This window comes from Haliotis cracherodii, unplaced genomic scaffold (assembly GCF_022045235.1).
Source record: "Haliotis cracherodii isolate W230 unplaced genomic scaffold, xgHalCrac1.p SCAF_5, whole genome shotgun sequence".
Classification (NCBI taxonomy): domain Eukaryota; kingdom Metazoa; phylum Mollusca; class Gastropoda; order Lepetellida; family Haliotidae; genus Haliotis; species Haliotis cracherodii.
In genome coordinates, this window is record NW_027266308.1 from 26770759 (window position 1) to 26790513 (window position 19755).

Here is a 19755-nt window from a genome sequence, read left to right on the forward strand (position 1 = left end):
CTGCATTTTGACAACACCCAGCTGTACACAAACGCCGACTACAATTCGCTCCTTTAGACTGAGAAAATGTTGAATATACAAACGTTGTAGCATTTAATTGTTTAGGGATTTCAAAATGCAATTCTGGACAAGCCAAAGAAATGAATAGGCTTCGTTATCTATTATTACCTTTTACTTAAACTTTCATTTAGGAAATGTAATGCAGTTTAATGTTTGTCACGTGCATCCTAATGCAGTGTAGAATAGGAATGCGCAGTGGATAGCGCATTCTGGTGCATTGTGCATGCAGCTGATGTCTTCACGGGGATGGGATGGACGTTTGACTTATTGACTTTCTGCTGTGAACAGCGTTTCATCTCTCCATGACGGTGGTGTTGAGTAGGCAGTGTGGTTGTTCAATATGTATTTGATGCCGTGGAGTGTTTTACAAGTGTTCTGAGTTCGTTCTGTTTGTTTTGATTATAAAAAAATCCTTTAAAACACTCATTTCCGCATGTATGCATGGACAATACATAACGTATGACATAAATAACACACAGTTGCATGGATGCATGGACAATACATAACGTATGACATAAACAACACACAGTTGCATGGATGCATGGACAATACATAACGTATGACATAAATAACACACAGTTGCATGGATGCATGGACAATACATAACGTATGACATAAACAACACACAGTTGCATGGATGCATGGACAATACATAACGTATAACATAAACAACACACAGTTGCATGGATGCATGAAGTATGGATACACAAACAGCAGCGTATAAACGTGAGGGCTGCACGCCTGTATAGAACAACATGTGCATGTGAAGTATAGCCACGTGTATACAGTAACATATAGACAGGAGGTATAGCCACGTGTACACAGTAACATATAGACATTAAGTATAAACACGTGTATACAGTAACATAAAGACAGGAAGTATAGCCACGTGTATACAGTAACATATAGACAGGAAGTATAGCCACGTGTATACAGTAAAATACAGAAAGGAAGTATAAACACGTGTATACAGTAACATATAGACAGGAAGTATAGCCAGGTGTATACAGTAACATATAGACAGGAAGTATAGCCACGTGTATACAGTAACATATAGACAGGAAGTATAGCCACGTGTATACAGTAACATATAGACAGGAAGTATAGCCACGTGTATACAGTAAAATACAGAAAGGAAGTATAAACACGTGTATACAGTAACATATAGACAGGAAGTATAGCCAGGTGTATACAGTAACATATAGACAGGAAGTATAGCCACGTGTATACAGTAAAATACAGAAAGGAAGTGTAAACACGTGTATACAGTAACATATAGACAGGAAGTATAGCCACGTGTATACAGTAACATATAGACAGGAAGTATAGCCACGTGTATACAGTAACATATAGACAGGAAGTATAGCCACGTGTATACAGTAAAATACAGAAAGGAAGTATAAACACGTGTATACAGTAACATATAGACAGGAAGTATAGCCAGGTGTATACAGTAACATATAGACAGGAAGTATAGCCACGTGTATACAGTAAAATACAGAAAGGAAGTATAAACACGTGTATACAGTAACATATAGACAGGAAGTATAGCCACGTGTATACAGTAACATATAGACAGGAAGTATAGCCACGTGTATACAGTAACATATAGACAGGAAGTATAGCCACGTGTATACAGTAAAATACAGAAAGGAAGTATAAACACGTGTATACAGTAACATATAGACAGGAAGTATAGCCACGTGTATACAGTAACATATAGACAGGAAGTATAGCCACGTGTATACAGTAACATACATGTATAGACAGGAAGTATAGCCAGGTGTATACAGTAACATATAGACAGGAGGTATAGCCACGTGTATACAGTAACATATAGACATTAAGTATAGACACGTGTATACAGTAACATACAGACAGGAAGTATAGACACGTGTATAAAGTAACATATAGACATTAAGTGTAGACACGTGTGTTTAGTAACATGGAGACATATAAGTATAGACACGTGTGTCCAGTAAGATATAGACATTGAGTATAGACACGTGTATACAGTAACAGATACACATTAAGTATAGACACGTGTATACAGCAACATATAGACATTAAGTATAGACACGTGTATACAGGAACATAAAGAGTGTAGACACGTGTGTATAGTAACATGTAGACATATAAGTATAGACACGTGTATAAAGTAACATATAGACATTAAGTAAAGACACCGGTAAACAGTAAAACATATAGACATTAAGTGTAAAGACGCATGTAAACATCTACGAGTAGTACATAAGGTATAGATTTAGAGGTTGCTCTCCACCAAATCACCGTGGCTCTCCAACAAATCACTGAGGCTATCCTCCAAATCACCAAGACTATCCACCAAATCACAATGGCTTTCCATCATATCACCGTGGCTCTCCATCATATCACCGAGGCTCTCCATCATATCACCGAGGCTTTCCATCATATCACCGAGGCTCTCCATCATATCACCGAGGCTCTCCATCATATCGACGTGGCTCTCCATCATATCACCGAGGCTCTCCATCATATCACCGAGGCTTTCCATCATATCACCGAGGCTCTCTATCATATCACCGAGGCTCTCCATCATATCGACGTGGCTATCCTCCAAATCACCATGACTATCCACTAAATCACCATGGCGCTCCACCAAACATCGTCGTGGCCATCAACGTGGCCATCCAACAAATCACCATGGCTCTCCAACAAATCACCGTGGCTCTCCAACAAATCACCTAGGCTATCCTCCAAATCACCATGACTATCCACCAAATCACCATGACTATCCACCAAATCACCGAGGCTCTCCACCCAATCCAAATGGTCGCCTGTTGAGGCCAGCCTAGGTTGCATGACACTATATGAACATGAATGACACCCTGTTCATAGGTTTATCTACACTCGTGCAAGCATATACCATTCGGAAGCAAATAAACATAAACCCCCAGAGGGTATATCTAAGCATAGAATGGTGGAAGCTACTGGTCAGACGGCAAGTTTTGGGAAAATGTTTTGTAGAGAGATTTCACCATTTTCTTTTTGTATGTGTTTGTATTATCATGGTTATGGAATTTGGTACTTATTACAAAACGAACCGGACAATTAAAGACTTAGTTCAAAAAGTGCCGTTCTAGGGTAAGCAATCAACACTTTTAATGGCAGCCTTAATACCTTATAATTGATATTGAACGTTACACTATCATATAGTGGAGGGCTAACCAATCCATGCCGTCTTGTATAGCACGGATACTAATCCACATATAGTGTATCGCATATGCCCTTAATAATATTAAAACAATTCCACTAATCATTTCAAATTACATGTGAGTGAGTGAGTATGGTTTTACGCCGCTGTTACCAATATTCCAGCAATATTACGGCGGGGGACACCAGAAATGGGCTTGTACCCATGTCGAACCTGAGTCTTCGGCGTGACGAGCGAACGCTTTAACCACTAGGCTACCGGCCGCCCCTCAAATTACATGTGTACAACCAGGGATTGATCTAATAGGCATCCAAAATAAGTGTATGATACCTGCGAAAGGCGACCAAATTCATAATCAAGGTATTTAATTACAATTACTTAAGGTGTCCTTTTCTCAGTGACTAAGATTACATAGAAAAGAATTTAAGATCAGAGATAAATTACATCAACGTCAGAAAGGTTTTTTTCTATATATCCGCGGGGAATGTTCACGACGCAAAATATCTTTTATGGATATCAAGTCTACATTGAGGTCATATTACCTTTGGCCATGAAAGGAGATATCAATGACGACGTATCCTCAACCAAGCACTATAATAACATCCTAGTTCTGACCACACAAATATATACTTATCTTCTTGACGTACAATCTCCTTGCCACCGAATATATATAAAACGACGAACATTGTATTAAGAAATAAAGTTTTGTTATCTTCTTTGTTGAATGCATGTCATTTAATAACCGAGGATATATACCAGAGGTACAAACGCATTGGCAGTGATAACACTATAACACGTGTCTGGTAGGTTTGGTGAACGTTTGACGAGATATTTTGTCTCTACAGATATTTGGTAGATACTTCTCTCATAACGAGCAAGCTCCGTGTGGCCCAAGGCAAAGATGAGCAGCGTTCAGTTACAGTCGATATTCAGAGCGGAACATCATGGTGAGTGTACACACTTGATTCAAATATTTGACTTTTGCTTTGTTCATTATATGGTAACGCGATGGAAGTTAAACATAGCACTATGATATCTTTAAGTGTGATATCTGGTGTGAAACAACTTGATTAGGTTCGTAACATATGTTCCACTGGTTTGTGTCCAAACTTAGTGACGCGGTTGTAACTATCTCTTACATGGCTGTCATTGCTCATGGCGACATGGTTTGCGCTGAGGTATTTTTCGAAATCAGGTCTCTTAAGGAATTTGTATTAAGTTTTGTTCTGCTCAACAAAGTTCAGTCAAGTCTCGTTTAACCGTTAATCCGACAACCGGCTTTATCTGACACTAATGATCGGAACCGATTAAATCAGTTCTATTTAATCCGACAGTCCGACACACTTAATTTGCAACGAATTACCGAAATCACTCATTAATCAGTCTCGTCAATCTGACACAGTCATCAGCGTACTCTGTGGTCATCTGCCCGCGAGTACACTGCACGTGTTTTCATGCGAGACGAGACAATTAGTAGCTGCATATTACAACGGCTGAAGAGAAAAACTTGAATAACAACAAACAATCAATGCTTTTGATAAAGAAAACAGGATAAATCACATGCTTAGATTACCTCAATCTCATTAAAATCAGATACAGGTTCTTGCTATCGCCGAGGACATTCCATTATAGGTCACGCCAAAACAACCTTTCGCGAACCTATGTCATATAAAGTTGCACTGTAGTATATTATTGATGTTATCTGTTCGTAGTATTGCCTTAAGACCAAGTGTTGCTTTGGATAAAACAATTTGTCATTACAGACAGAGCAGATGACACAAGAACAGATTTCAGGTAGGTACATTGTGTAACTGGTAGTCCTACAATAGTAAATGAATGAGTGAGTATGGTTTTACGCTTTTGGCACTATTCCAGCAATATCACGGCGGGGGACACCAGAAATGGGCTTCACACATTGTACCCATGTCGGGAATCGAACCCGGGTCTTCGACGTGACGAGCGAACGCTTTAACCACTTGGCTACCCGACCGCCCCTACAATAGTAAATGAGTGAGTGTTTGTGTTGAATTGGATTTAACACAGCTTTGAACAGCATTTATAGTTACATGCGCCAAGCTAATGTTTGAGGAATGTCCAATAAGATACAATATGATGAAAGTCTTTACGCGGACGTGGTTCTGACAAACCAAGATTCACGAAATTGCAAACCTGGGACACGAACCCACGGCCATGGGATCCTTGCAGGGAAAGATGGAGGTCAAAGCTGATGTAATGAAGTGAATTCTGAATGACAGCGTTTGTAGGTACAGTGACACAGCTCTGTCACACATTGGAGCTAATACAACGCAGCAATAATTTCAAGGTCTTAATGATATGGGGGGCGCGGGTGGCCCAGTCGTCTAAGGCGCCGCGATTCGCTGAGCAGAGCTGCGTCCCTTGAGCACGCCAGAAACCTATGATTGTGGGTTCGAATCCCGGTTCGCCCCGATTATGTTTCTAGGTTTGTCAGCACCATACCCGTGCTCGTGGGTTTCATCGAAGTGGTAAACGTCAGAGACCTGCATCACTTCGAGCTTTCCTCCCACATTAAGCTGACACGCCGTGATATAACTGGAATACTGTTAAAAGCGGCATTAAACCCAACTCACTCACTTACTCACTCTTAATGATATGTTAGTTACAAATTTAAGCGTTTCCATATTAAAAAGTTACTCTTTTTAACATCTTCCATTTAACATTACATAGTAAATATGAAAAAAAGATTGCACTTATAAAGTGCCTGGCTGCTTGTACGAGTCCAGACTAATGCCGATTATTAGTGCTAGCCCACTGAGATACCATGCCGCAGTTGAACATGACTACCCCACTTGACACAGTACACTGACTCCGAGCCGACCAGTCCTGGTTTTAGCCCCTCAATATTAAGCCGAGCGCCAGGCAGGGTAACAACAAGTACCATCTTTTAACGTCTTTTGGTAAGACGCCAGGGATAGAACCCGGACCTTCCGCTCTCCGGGAGAACGCTCTACCCTTAGACCACGGAGGCAGCCATATTAGTGTCGACAAAACAGCATATGATAACGGTTATCAGGAAGATGATGACATTATGTTTACAGAATTCAAGGAGGCGTTCGCTCTTTTTGACAAGGATGGTGATGGGAGTATAACGACCAGCGAGTTGGGGACGGTAATGAGGTCCCTAGGGCAGAAACCTACACAAACAGAGCTGCAGAACATGATCAAAGAAATAGATGTTGATGGTAAGATGTCAGAAACCATTTCATTCGAAATATTTTCTCCAACCATCTACCCTTTTAAATTATCCAAATATCAGAAAAGCTAGCTTATTTTTTAGTTATTAATTCACTGATTTTCAGTGATTCATTCATAAAATTGTCATTACAATTTTGCCTTTTACAAATTGTAGGGTCTGTTTCGTCAGCTATTCAAGACGTTTTGATTTTTATTATATCTCATACGCACGAGCCCTGTAATTTTGATAACTTAGAATGATCACGGCCATGATGACATTGACTACTAACTTTAAGTTTATTTCGTTTAGGTAACGGATTAATAGAATTTCCTGAATTTCTTGCCATGATGGCCAAACGTATGAAATCTGACGCCGATGACGAGATGAGGGAGGCATTCCGAGTGTTCGACAAGGACGGCAACGGTTTCATCAGTGCAGCGGAGTTGAGGCATGTCATGACAAACTTGGGCGAGAAGTTGACAGATGAGGAAGTAGATGACATGATCAAGGAAGCAGACACCAATGGCGATGGACAAGTAGATTATGACGGTATGGTTGTATTGAAATTATCATGCCTGGCTGGCAATAATGTGTAGATGTCGAAATTAGACACGTGGCATTTAAAATGAAACAACCATAGAATGGTAATCATATGGAGATGTATTTGATATGGGTATCATAGTTGTGTTCTGGACCTCCAGTTTTCTGCGTTTTGGCGACTGTTTTCAGCCTATTTAAATTTTGATAACGTTTGCAATTTTTGATCACATCCAATATTCAAGTGTATACCTTCTTTTTCCCACCAGTATATATGACTTCGACTAAACGAGGCACACTGATCATACTAGTGGAAAGTGTCTGCTTGCTTTTGTTCGGCAGTTTTCTTCATGTTTATTTCCGAATGAAAACCTCGGTATGTTTACATATCACTAGTCTGCTATAACAATTACATTAATGCAGTGCTACACCAATTACGAGAAGGTGACATTTTGTTAGGCATCATTTGTATACAAAGGTGTTCTCATTTTACTTCAGTTTTATTCAGTATAATTTCTATATGTCACTGTTATTCGATGGTTTGCTGCTTGCCATCTTCCCGAGGCAAATGAGTTAACTGACTATTAAAGACCCGTGGAAACTGGACTGTTATGGTCAGTTAACCCACATACCTCGAGAAGATGGCCACAAACAAACAAGGACAAGGACACTCGGTTTGAGTATTATCTAAAAAGAATGTTTACACGTTATATTTGAATTACATTTATGATACATATTCTGATGTCAAATCGAGACTCGTTAATATGAAATACAGCCATCTTTATGCTTTATGCAATGAATGGCCATATCGTCTTCTGTGGACCTTCAGTTGAACCGTTGGCATAGCCAGTATTATTACTGAATAAACTTAAGAATACCACAGGATATTTGCTCTCAGTATTACATTACTACTGTTATCATTTCAGAATTCGTGAAGATGATGAAGAACCAGTAATGTTCTGATGGAAGGTCTTCATACCAGCTTATATAACCCACTTGTTTCATATTTGTGGGTCTATATTTGTGGGTCTCGTACACCTTCTAGTCACAACAAACAAGGGATGTGGAATCAAGTATGAGTTATACGGAACATGCACATACTCCCATTTAATCATATAATGGATAGCGTGAAATCGCCCTTTCCCTTCTGAAGAAGTTACTCAAGACTATCCAACTGTGGATTATTGTTGAATAAATTTATGATATTTTATTTAATTTCAGTGAGTCTGTGTTTTTGTCCCTAAAACAATATCTTCTCCGTAATTTCTTCTCCGTTCTACACCAACCCTATTCTCCTCTAATCTTGTCTAACTCTGTTCTACTTTGGTCATTCTCCGTTTTACATAAGAGCTTCCAACTTGCACTCCATCGTTCCAATTCTTTCAGTATACCGTTCTACTCTAGTTCTTCTCCTTCCTTTTCTTCTCTTCTCGGCACGGCTCTTGCTCTTCCTCGTCCTAATTTAGCTCTGCTTCATTGAACTGTAACGTAGCTCTTCTTCTCTGTTCGGCTGTACCCCCGTCCCTTATTCTCCGTTCCACTCCAGCCCTTCGCCGCTGTATCTAGAATGGCTGTCCTTAATTCCGTTTTATTCTCGATCATTTTAACCTAGAATGTGTTCCTTATACTATAGTTCTTCTCCTTTCATCTTTGTTTAACAATGGGTCGTCCCCGTCTTCTTCATCTGTGCTTCATTCTACTAAGGCTATTTACCGTTACACTCAGGTTCTGCTCCGTTTTACTCTTGTAAGAGGTTTTAAGAAAGTAATCGTTCATGCATTCTACTAAGGCTCTTTACCGTTACACTCAGGTTCTGCTCCGTTTTACTCTTGTAAGAGGTTTTAAGAAAGTAATCGTTCATGCATTTTCTTTATATCAAACTATTAATTTTGTATATGTTTTACAATAAGATGATAAATAATAATCAGTACAACAAAATATACTTGTAAAACAAACCGGTTGTGATGAGAGATAAAAATAAAGTACGTTGACTAACTAAACAACTTTTTTTTCACGTTCGGTGAGGATTTAAGAAACAACGAGATATCCTGGTGTGAGTGTGTGTTTGTGTTTGTGTGTATAAAACCCATTCACGGCATCTTTGAGGTCAACGTTGTCGTTATAGCGCTTTCCTCGAAGCTGCCTTATCCCCATACACTTGTGACATGCGGTCATGAATTTCCTGGGGAGTACTCTCTAAAGTCAAAAACATGATGACTGCTCGGTACTCGTTCACTTCCATTTCTGTGTCCATTTGGACACCTATCACTTTCAACTGTCACTAATATACAAACGGCCTCAACAGATCAAAAAAACTTGCAATGAACTACTCAAACAATGTACTACATATAGTTGAAAGTTAATCAGACTTATAACTTTTTGACCAGCCCTCGTACTCTGTCCCATTCAACTGTAGCTCTTCCCTGTTTTACTCTGGCTATCGCTGTTCTACCCTAGCTCTTCCCCGTTTTACTCTGGCTATCGCTGTTCTACCCTAGCTATTCCCCGTTTGACTCTGGCTATCGCTGTTCTACCCTGGCTATCGCTGTTCTACCCTAGCTCTTCCCCGTTTTACTCTGGCTATCGCTGTTCTACCCTAGCTCTTCTCCGTTTTACTCTGGCTATCGCTGTTCTACCCTAGCCCTTCCCTGTTTTACCCTAGCTCTTAGCGGTTCTACTCTAGCGCCTCCCTGTTTTACTCTGGCTATCGCTGTTCTACCCTAGCTCTTCCCCGTTTTACTCTGGCTATCGCTGTTCTACCCTAGCTCTTCCCCGTTTTACTCTGGCTATCGCTGTTCTACCCTAGCTCTTCCCTGTTTTACTCTGGCTATCGCTGTTCTACCCTAGCTCTTCCCCGTTTTACCCTGGTTATCGCTGTTCTACCCTAGCTCTTCCCTGTTTTACTCTGGCTATCGCTGTTCTACCCTAGCTCTTCCCCGTTTTACTCTGGCTATCGCTGTTCTACCCTAGCTCTTCCCTGTTTTACCCTAGCTCTTCCCTGTTCTACCCTAGCTCTTCTCCGTTTTACTCTGGCTATCGCTGTTCTACCCTAGCCCTTCCCTGTTTTACCCTAGCTCTTAGCGGTTCTACTCTAGCGCCTCCCTGTTTTACTCTGGCTATCGCTGTTCTACCCTAGCTCTTCCCCGTTTTACTCTGGCTATCGCTGTTCTACCCTAGCTCTTCCCCGTTTTACTCTGGCTATCGCTGTTCTACCCTAGCTCTTCTCCGTTTTACTCTGGCTATCGCTGTTCTACCCTAGCTCTTCCCTGTTTTACCCTAGCTCTTCCCTGTTCTACCCTAGCTCTTCTCCGTTTTACTCTGGCTATCGCTGTTCTACCCTAGCCCTTCCCTGTTTTACCCTAGCTCTTAGCGGTTCTACTCTAGCGCTTCCCTGTTTTACTCTGGCTATCGCTGTTCTACCCTAGCTCTTCCCTGTTTTACTCTAGCTCTGAGCCGTTTTACTCTAGCTCTGAGCCGTTCTGCCCTAGCTCTTCCCCGTTTTTCTCTAGCTCTTTCCTCGGATTTACACTAGCTCTTTTTTTCCTACTTTAGCTCTTCTCCATTGAACTGTAGCTCCTCTCTGTTCTACTCCAGCTCTTCCCCGTTCTACTCCAGCTCTTCCTCACTATGCTCAAGCTTCAAACAAACACTTATCAGACATAACAGAAAAAGTATAGCAGTCAGAACTAAATAGTCCACTACATTCCACAGCACCCGGTCAAAACCACCGTTTTCCAAACATATCACATATGGAACAACCATGCCAGAGTTCACATTGACATATACCACTTTGTGAAGTGAACACATATACCCAGACACTCCGAATTACTATTATCCAAAACGGTCATAACAATTTCACTGTGCATTGAAAGTTAACATTGCATGTTTGAACTACACCATAGCGATTTAAGTCACGCATTACATGTTTCAATGTATCCTTTGTACGACCAGCAAAGCCTTGGCACTAACAATCTAAGTGCTTCCCACCTTCACTTACTCTCCTGCAGAGACTTACTCAGTCACAAAAGACGTCTTCTCTCTTTTATTGTCAACATTTCAGTTACAACTGCTTTTTTCGTCTCTGAATTATAGCAGTCTATGTTCTATACAGACTGTCGATAAAAGCTGTATAAATGTTGGACCATACAGAGAACATAGTCAGGCAGTTTGCCATTTTGGGTGTGTATTCTTACGGCTTCACCTGTGCAACTAGTACCTGTAGACATCATGGTAAGTGTAAAATTTACTGCTCCCATTAACGGCGCTTATTTAAGTAATTACTGTTTGAGCATTTATCGTTGATGAGAGTTAAAGTTTATATTCAAAGTGTCACTAAAGTTTCAATGCTTTTTTAATGGAGACACAGCTGACGTCATGTAAATTCTCATTGCTTTCAGCAATCTGAATACGAGCTATCGGAGGAACAGATTAAAGGTAATGAATGTTATACTCGCAGTCTATACAAGGCAAATTAGAGACTTCACACCAAGCCATTATTTATTGGCGTCATAATTAGGACGTGGAACAATGCCATGTATTGTTTTGACGCTATTTTAATCTTCAGAAGACTGACGTGATTTGTCCATCAATTATGTGTCCTGGTGAAAATAATAGTGTCGAATAAATATCTTCGACCAAAACATTGACCCTGGCTTTCAGGAATGTGTAGCTCTGCGTTTCATTGAAATTATTTTGAGTACGAAATGCTGTATCTGGATAAGATGTAATTAACATGCATGCCTGCGTGCTGTTTACCACAATAACGGACATAAACTGTCGTCATTTTTAGTTGTTACACTGGTAACATTTGACTTGAACACTAATAATATGTAATCATCATACACTCAGAGTTTACAACCGCCTTCAACGAGTTCAGTGGAAAAGATGAAGGAACTATTGCAACCGAGAAGCTGGGTGCAGTGTTGACGAAACTAAACCTGGACTTATCAGATGTCGAGCTCAAGGAAATGATCAGCGAAGGAGATCCTGAGGGTACGTTTAATGTTTTTCTCAAATGAGTCACAATCTTAACTTAACATTAGCCTCCAAATCATCATTCACATAACCGACGTTATTAACTGATCATTTTGAGAAATGAAACAAAAGATTCATTATCAGTGCTAAAAAGCGGCGTCTCTAGAGGATAATGAGTGAGTTAACATTTAACGTCGCATCGGCATTGTTTCAGCCATATAGCGACTCTAGAGGATTAAAAATTGATCTTCCTAATCCGACTTCTGTTGGTCGAAAGTTTCAGACCGGTTGAGACAGCTGTCCGAATCAGGAGATACAGAAATAGAATATAAAGATAAAGTTGAACGAAATGTTATGTATCGTAATAAGTTTGGAACTGTAAATGTGGTCGTGTGTTGACAGAAATCCGGAATAGTGTGATAAGATTCCAATGTACATGTATTACATATTACGTATATTTCTCACACACTGCTTCATTGATAATTTACGCCATATCTATTTTTTTCAGGAAAGGGAACACTAGACCTTCCTCAATTTCTTAACATGGTGTCAAAGAAGCTCAATGAAGAGGAGGATGAAGAGGATGAAGATGAAGATGAAGAGGATGTAGATAGTGAGGAAGAATACAGAGCAGCATTCCGCCTTTTTGACAAGGACGGCGATGGTTCTATCAGCGCGACTGAAGTGAAGGCGTTCCTTATAAATATGGGCGAGAACTGGACCGAGGAAGAAATTGACGACATGATCAATGAGGCTGACGCTGATGGGAATGGAGAAGTCGACTACGAAGGTGAGCATCACATTCCTGAAACCCCACTCCACTCCCCCAACCAATACAATCAAATAAAGTAAAGCAACATGTCCATTCAGCCTATTGTTTGTGGTGAAATGTTTCCGTCATCTGTATCGTGACCTAGACCTTCACGAATGGTAAAGACGAAATCACATCTTTCGCGATGTCATCAGTGTAACGTATTAGTGATTCTGGAATGTGACGCTCCTATTCTGTTATATTGTCGTGTGGCAAAGACACTGAGAGTTTGACATTGTTACTTACGCTGCTGACAACGGGCATAACACACCATCACAAATGCTTATGTCGTCATTTTTTTATCAGAGTTAATATACGTTATGCCTATACACATCACGCATAGCTACATTAAAAAAAATATATATATAACATATTCCTATATTTGTATTGTGTCCTGCATACTGATTTAGATCATCTTCATTATGTTTCAGAATTTGTGAAGATGATGAAGTCAAAGTGAGTTCGAGAGGATGGGAAATATATATAAACATGGTAGACTCATCAGTGGACTTAGCCAGGAAAAGGACGCTATGATATCCATACATTTCATTTGTCTCTCATATCAATTCAGCACGTGTACGAGTCCAAATAAACGCAATTGAAACAATTTTATAATGTTTTCATGTGCTTCTTTGTTGGTAATGACTGGTTGAATTGAGTCCAACTTAATGTGTTCAAACTTGCCAATATCATATGATAATAGTTGCAATGCTCAATGCTGAAATTAAAGTACAAAATGCATGTACGTGGCAGGTTAGGTAAGTTAGTGTATAAAAGGCAAGTAGGATCTTCTATCCAGTCAAATTGTATTACACATCCATGTTGATGGGAGTGAGTGTATAATAAGCTTGAGATGAAATCCCGAAGTGATGCAGGTTCCAAAAGTTTACCACTTCGGTGAAGTGACTACCTCTATTGAAACACATATCGTCACAATACGTCTGTTGAAACTGTTACTAGTCGATTCCCAAATTTAAACAATATGTTAACCCAGAAGTCTGTACGGAAAAAAACAAACAACCAATAAGTGGTAAACAATCAACAATGGCACAAAAATTAACTAGGTTCACAAATCAATACAAGTTATTGCACAGCAATTGCAATGACAGTACACACTAACGTGGTAGTACAATATCCAGTGACAGTATACAATATGATGGCAGTGGTCAGTATCAAAGATAAAAATACAGTGATGATAGCAAAAGTCAGTGACCATGACAGCGGCGACAGTGGTCAAGCTTCCGAGATGGCCTAGACAGGGAATCAGGGTTGATGAGTGATCTTCACAAGAAAGCCGGTCTTGATGTAATGAAATGTGTAAGAGATACGGGATTGACATTCTTGTCATCTTATATTCAGCCTAACTGGCTACTTGAAATTCCTACGCAGTGCCCTCGCCTGTCTAGCGGCACCAGACCATTACAGAATATTCCACATCAACGGTATTCCGGACGTTTACATATCACACTAGCATCTACATATAATAACTTCCTAAAAACTGCTTACGTTAAAAAGTACTACATTCCTGACAACTAATTATAATCACTATCTAAACACAATGCAATGAGCGTTTACCGAATCCCAACAGAAACTATGTAACAGGGTTACAATCATTCTTCAAGAATGAAATACTCTGCCATATAACAAAAGAGTGAAACTGAGACATTTGCTTCACCAAACGCCCTGGGTACGAATATATGTCGAGGTATACGACGTTCGAGACTAACCATTGCGCAGATGCGAATTCTGATGCGAATATTGTTCCCAAAACAGCCTCGCCATTATGGCTTCACTGATTTCACTGTATCATACACCACGTTACCATAACCACTGATAAGAAATGTAACGTCCAGAATTCGAACCCATACTCTCAGAGTGAGGCACCTAATCGCCAGCACACAAAGTCAGCTATCTAACCCACTTAGCCACCGAGGCTCCCATAAAGTTTTCGGACTTCCAGTAGTCCCTGATGGGACCTAAGCACCAAAAAGGTACTAGAATTTGTACTTTACTATGAAAGTGGTATCCCAAATACAACATTTGTTACATTTAACCACTTTCTAAAAGGCATTGTGATAAGAAATGGTTTGACAGGTTCACGCTAGTTTTACACGCTTTCAATAACATATTGACAATAACACTTCATTGTATGATACAATACCGATGTTCAACACCTATAGAAATTCCACCTGCAAACATGTGCTGACAAAAGATGCCTCATATGACTGTCTGTCTGGTATACCTAATTTACCATATGAATTGCATGCACTCTATTTTACTTTCACTTGTTCATAATGGCTTTATAACTGTTGAATATACCAAGATAACAGTGAGACAGGTGAGCCACTTTGGTTGGGTATTCTTGGGGCGACACCTGTACAAGAAACACCTGCAGACACCATGGTAAGTCGAGATTGTTATGTATATGCAAAGCTAAACTGGTTTATGGCCCAATGTGTGTCTACATTGTAATTTGTATTAAACGTGCTTTTGGAGAAAAATTTCTGTAATAATAATTTAAGTGATTTTAAAGACCAAACGTTAGACAAATTCGAAATGTAGATCTTTAAAATGGCTTTATTTTTTTACAATATTCGTAGAGAAGGACACAATTGAAGAAACATTGGTCCGTGATATATGCCATTGACTTGTTACATAGAAATGAACCAGAGAAGATCCGGGTTGGAATTGGTCTTCAGCAACGGGATCAAGTGGTCAGGCTCTTGCCAAATTGAGTAGATCGATGTTCATGATGTTAATCAGTGGATTGTCTGGTCCAGACTTGATTTTGTACAGACCACACATAGCTGGAATATAGCTGAGATACCATGGTACAGTTTAATATGAATACCCAACTCAGACACATTACACTCCCAGACTCCCAGCCGTCATGTCCCATTAATGCCGAGCGCCCAACAGGGTAAATCTCTGAATGTCTGAATCTCTGAATGTCTTTTGGTATGACGCTGCCGGGAATCTTACCCTGGACCTTGCGTTCTCCGACGGAAGCTCTACCACTATATCACGGAGGCGGTCAACAAACATAGAACCTAATAGTAATATCCCAAGAATTTGAGGTTTTAATTCATCCTAAATGTTTCATTTCTCTTTTCTTTCAGGCGGACGTGCTGACCGCGGATCAAATTGCAGGTACAGTTGCATATATTGCTATGCGTTTACACTGTAGCTGAAGCATACATACAGTTTTTGTTGGAAGTGTGTGTAACACGGTATCAATTCATCTGTGCAACTGATGGTTAGAAATACTCCGATATGACACATTATAATAATCTATCGATCGTCATATAAATGAGGGGGCTCGGGTGGCCCAGTCGTCTAAGGCGCCGTGATTCACTGTGCAGAGTTGCGTCCCTTGGGCACGCAAGAAACCTATGATTGTTGGTCCGGTTCGCCCCGATTATGTTTCTAGGTTTGTCAGCACCATACCCGTGCTCGTGGATTTCACCGAAGTGGTAAACGTCTGAGACCTGCATCATTTCGGGCAATAAGCTTATACGACGCGACATAACTGGGATACTCTTCAAAATGGCGTTAAAGCCAACTTGCTGACTCACTCATTGTAAATAAAAAAAACGTCAGCGCCAGAAGGTAATCAATCTCGACGATCCTCCGAAACAGGTTCCATTGGGCGTAAAAGGAAAAATAGTCGTTAAAACTAAATGAAGGTATCACTGAAAATGACACGGTGTTTTCGCGAAAAGGGTAAGCATGTTCTGCTCTTCCGGTTGCATCTGCCATTCACACAATTTGCACAAATAGGCACGTGTTTGTTTCTTGTAAAACGTGACGCAGATTATGGTCAGAAGAACAAGTTATATGTTTATATGATTATCTGTGTTGAATTGTCCCCTGTTTTGTATTGTTTAAATCGGGTGTGAGGGTCAAAATTATTTGTTCATCATTTTAGAAATGCGAGAGGCGTTTGGTCTTTTCGACAAAAATGGCGATGGAATGATCACGACGGCAGAATTGGGCGCTGTCATAAGGTCATTAGGACAGAATCCAACGGAAGGAGAGTTGCAGGACATGATCGCTGAAGTAGACGAAAATGGTAAGACACATCGGGTTTTATTGGTTCCAAGATAAAACTACGTTTATCGCATATACATCATGAGAACAAATGACTAGTGACAACAGGGTGGACATTGAAAAATTAATGCCTCATTAGTATTAGTTTATCTGTTCTAATAAATTGGAAGCGCGAATTCATACAAACAGGGGCGGTCGGGTAGTCTAGTGGTTAAAGCGTTCGCTCGTCACGCCGAAGCATCGGGTTCGATTCTCGACATGGGTACAATGTGTGAAGCCCATTTCTGGTGTCCCCCGCCGTGATATTGCTGGAATATTGCTAAAAGCGGCGAAAAACCATACTCACTCACTCATACAAACATAAAACGCCAACGCCAGAGAATAATCGGTCTCGATTATCTGCAGAAACAAATTACAATGTGTATGAAAAGGAAAATATCCGTGAAAAGTTTATGAATGGTCATTGGAAACCTCCGCTCATGATAAACTTTGACACCAGAACACATTATGTGGACAACTGATTTCCCTACGGATACTGCAGGAATTCGTTCGCAATAAGGATATTTATATCCATGACTATTTGATAAAAATAGATGTGGTCAGTGTTGTAGTACATCACTTATACGCGACAAATGGCAAAGACCGATGAAGAACGAAGTGTGATTTATTTAGCGATAAAACATTGTATTATCATGACGTCATTTATAGAGATTCGAACATGCGCTCGCAACTTGATGACATCGTATAGGGAACGACGTATTTTTAAGAGGGGGGTGTCTTGTGAGTTGTTCCCCTTAGATGTAGCTGGGCAACGCAGATAAACGCGATGGCCGAACGATTGCATCCAAAAAACAGGAGAGATATGACAATCGGTATTGAGAAACAAATTTCAGGTAATTGACGTGAGGATTGTGAGATTATGCGGGAAATACCAAACTGTGCATAAAATGGACTTGCCCGACATTGCCGAGGTCGGATTCTATTGAGGTAGTCATCATTATTAAAATACGGGTATATGTTTTTAAAGCTTGAACATTTTGTCATCATTCTTAAAGAGGCTTTACATGATGTTGATACACTCGGCTGCGCCCCTCTTGGTTTATTCTCCCTGCAGTGTTTTATTGTACGATAAACAACGACCAAGAGTCGTTTGTTTCTTATACGAGATATCCCCATGGTTTTTTCTCCTTGCAGTGTTTTTTTGTACGATAAACAACGACCAAGAGTCATGTGTTTCTTATACGAGATATCAACATGGTTTATTCTCCCTGCAGTGTTTTACTGTACGATAAACAACGACCAAGAGTCGTTTGTTTCTTATACGAGATATCACACATGGTTTATTCTCCCTGCAGTGTTTTATTGTACGATAAACAACGACCAAGTGTCGTTTGTTTCTTATACGAGATATCAACATGGTATATTCTCCCTGCAGTGTTTTACTATACGATAAACAACGACCAAGAGTCGTTTGTTTCTTATACGAGATATCAACATGGTTTATTCTCCCTGCAGTGTTTTACTGTACGATAAACAACGACCAAGAGTCGTTTGTTTCTTATACGAGATATCAACATGGTTTATTCTCTCTGCAATGTTTTATTGTACGATAAACAACGACCACGAGTCGTTTGTTTCTTAATGTATCTACTGATTTGCTCTTTCCCTAGAGAGCGGGACCATTGAGTTTCCTGAATTCATGACAATGATGTCCAAGAGAATGAAGGAGGAAACCCCGAAGGAAGAACTTTATGAAGCTTTCCAAGTGTTTGACAAGGACGGAAATGGTTACATCAGTACAACTGAGTTGAGGCATGTCATGACAAACTTGGGTGAGAAGTTGACAGAGGAGGAAGCTGAGGAGATGATGAAGACAGCAGATTCTTCCGGGGATGGGCGAATAAACTATGCAGGTGAGTCAGACAAGAATATATAACTTCGCATAATCTATTGACACAGAAATCCGAACAATATTGGAATGACATAGTAAAACTTTGTAATTCGTGTATAAGCAGTACATTGATGTAGTACTAGTATTTTTTGGACTAAATATCATGTTCATGGCACAGAAAGTTGGAATACACGGCATCAAACATCTTTGGGAGATTGGATTCGTGAGTGTGGTACCTGTCTTACGATACGGATTATCATCTCACATTAGATAACAGTAAATTCTTTTCTGTTTGTACATCTGATCAAATTAAATGAAGCTAATGAAGAATTATATGGATTTAATATTTTTCAGAATTCACGAAAGTGATGATGTCAAAGTGATTCATGGAGGACGTTTGGTGCTCATAAGTCGTCCAGGCGAAAGAATTTATTGCAGTGAAACTGGACTTTTTCACCATACATAAGTGCTCACGAAAGTTACTGTTTTAGCTATAGTCAGGTGGGGTTTCTTCTTGTTCAAAACGACATCGGTTTTCAGGTGCATGTATTTCAATAAACAGTCTATGCATAATTCCATATCTTGATATTTGTTTGTTAGAATAAACTAATGTGGTAAAGAGTGAGTGAGTGGGTTGGGGTTAACGCGGTGGGAACAGTATTCAGTCTTATCACGGTATGTCAGCGAGGATGGTGGAAAGCCCAAAGGTATGGTTGTTTTACGTGTGTGTGTGTGTGTGTGTGTGTGTGTGTGTGTTTGTGTGTGTGTGTTTGTGTGTGTGATAAAGTAACGCTACAACTCCATCCCACAAAAAGCCATAAAGCACACCAAACAAACACCCCACCAAATATAACAATACCATAATAACACACAAACAAACACACAAACAAAAGAAACGAAACATATTTACACACTTTTCAATAACATTAATGAGAAATTGATCATCTATTAGAAACAATATGGAAATATATAATACATCATGTAGAATGATTTGCCTGTGACCTCAACAGCGACCTCAAAACAGA

General features: G+C 39.9%; 2 protein-coding genes across 2 annotated transcripts in view; both read left to right on the forward strand.

Moving 5' to 3' along the window:
• LOC139444315 (uncharacterized) overlaps positions 1-13396 on the forward strand; it is a 31680-nt gene extending 18284 nt beyond the window's left edge. Inside the window, exons 7-12 of the mRNA XM_071225250.1 lie at positions 6331-6474; positions 6777-6919; positions 11402-11438; positions 11853-11996; positions 12487-12768; positions 13221-13396. Coding sequence (XP_071081351.1) covers positions 6331-6474; positions 6777-6919; positions 11402-11438; positions 11853-11996; positions 12487-12768; positions 13221-13249 — 779 coding nt within the window. The 3' untranslated portion in view covers positions 13250-13396. The remainder of the gene's footprint in view (positions 1-6330; positions 6475-6776; positions 6920-11401; positions 11439-11852; positions 11997-12486; positions 12769-13220) is intronic.
• A 1720-nt stretch (positions 13397-15116) lies between these two features.
• Positions 15117-19293, forward strand: LOC139444312 (uncharacterized). Its single transcript, XM_071225247.1, has 5 exons — positions 15117-15192; positions 15909-15939; positions 16718-16861; positions 18510-18752; positions 19085-19293. The coding sequence occupies exons 1-5, from the start codon at positions 15190-15192 to the stop codon at positions 19111-19113; spliced, it is 450 nt and encodes a 149-aa protein (XP_071081348.1). The 5' UTR covers positions 15117-15189; the 3' UTR covers positions 19114-19293.
• Positions 19294-19755: the final 462 nt, after the last annotated feature.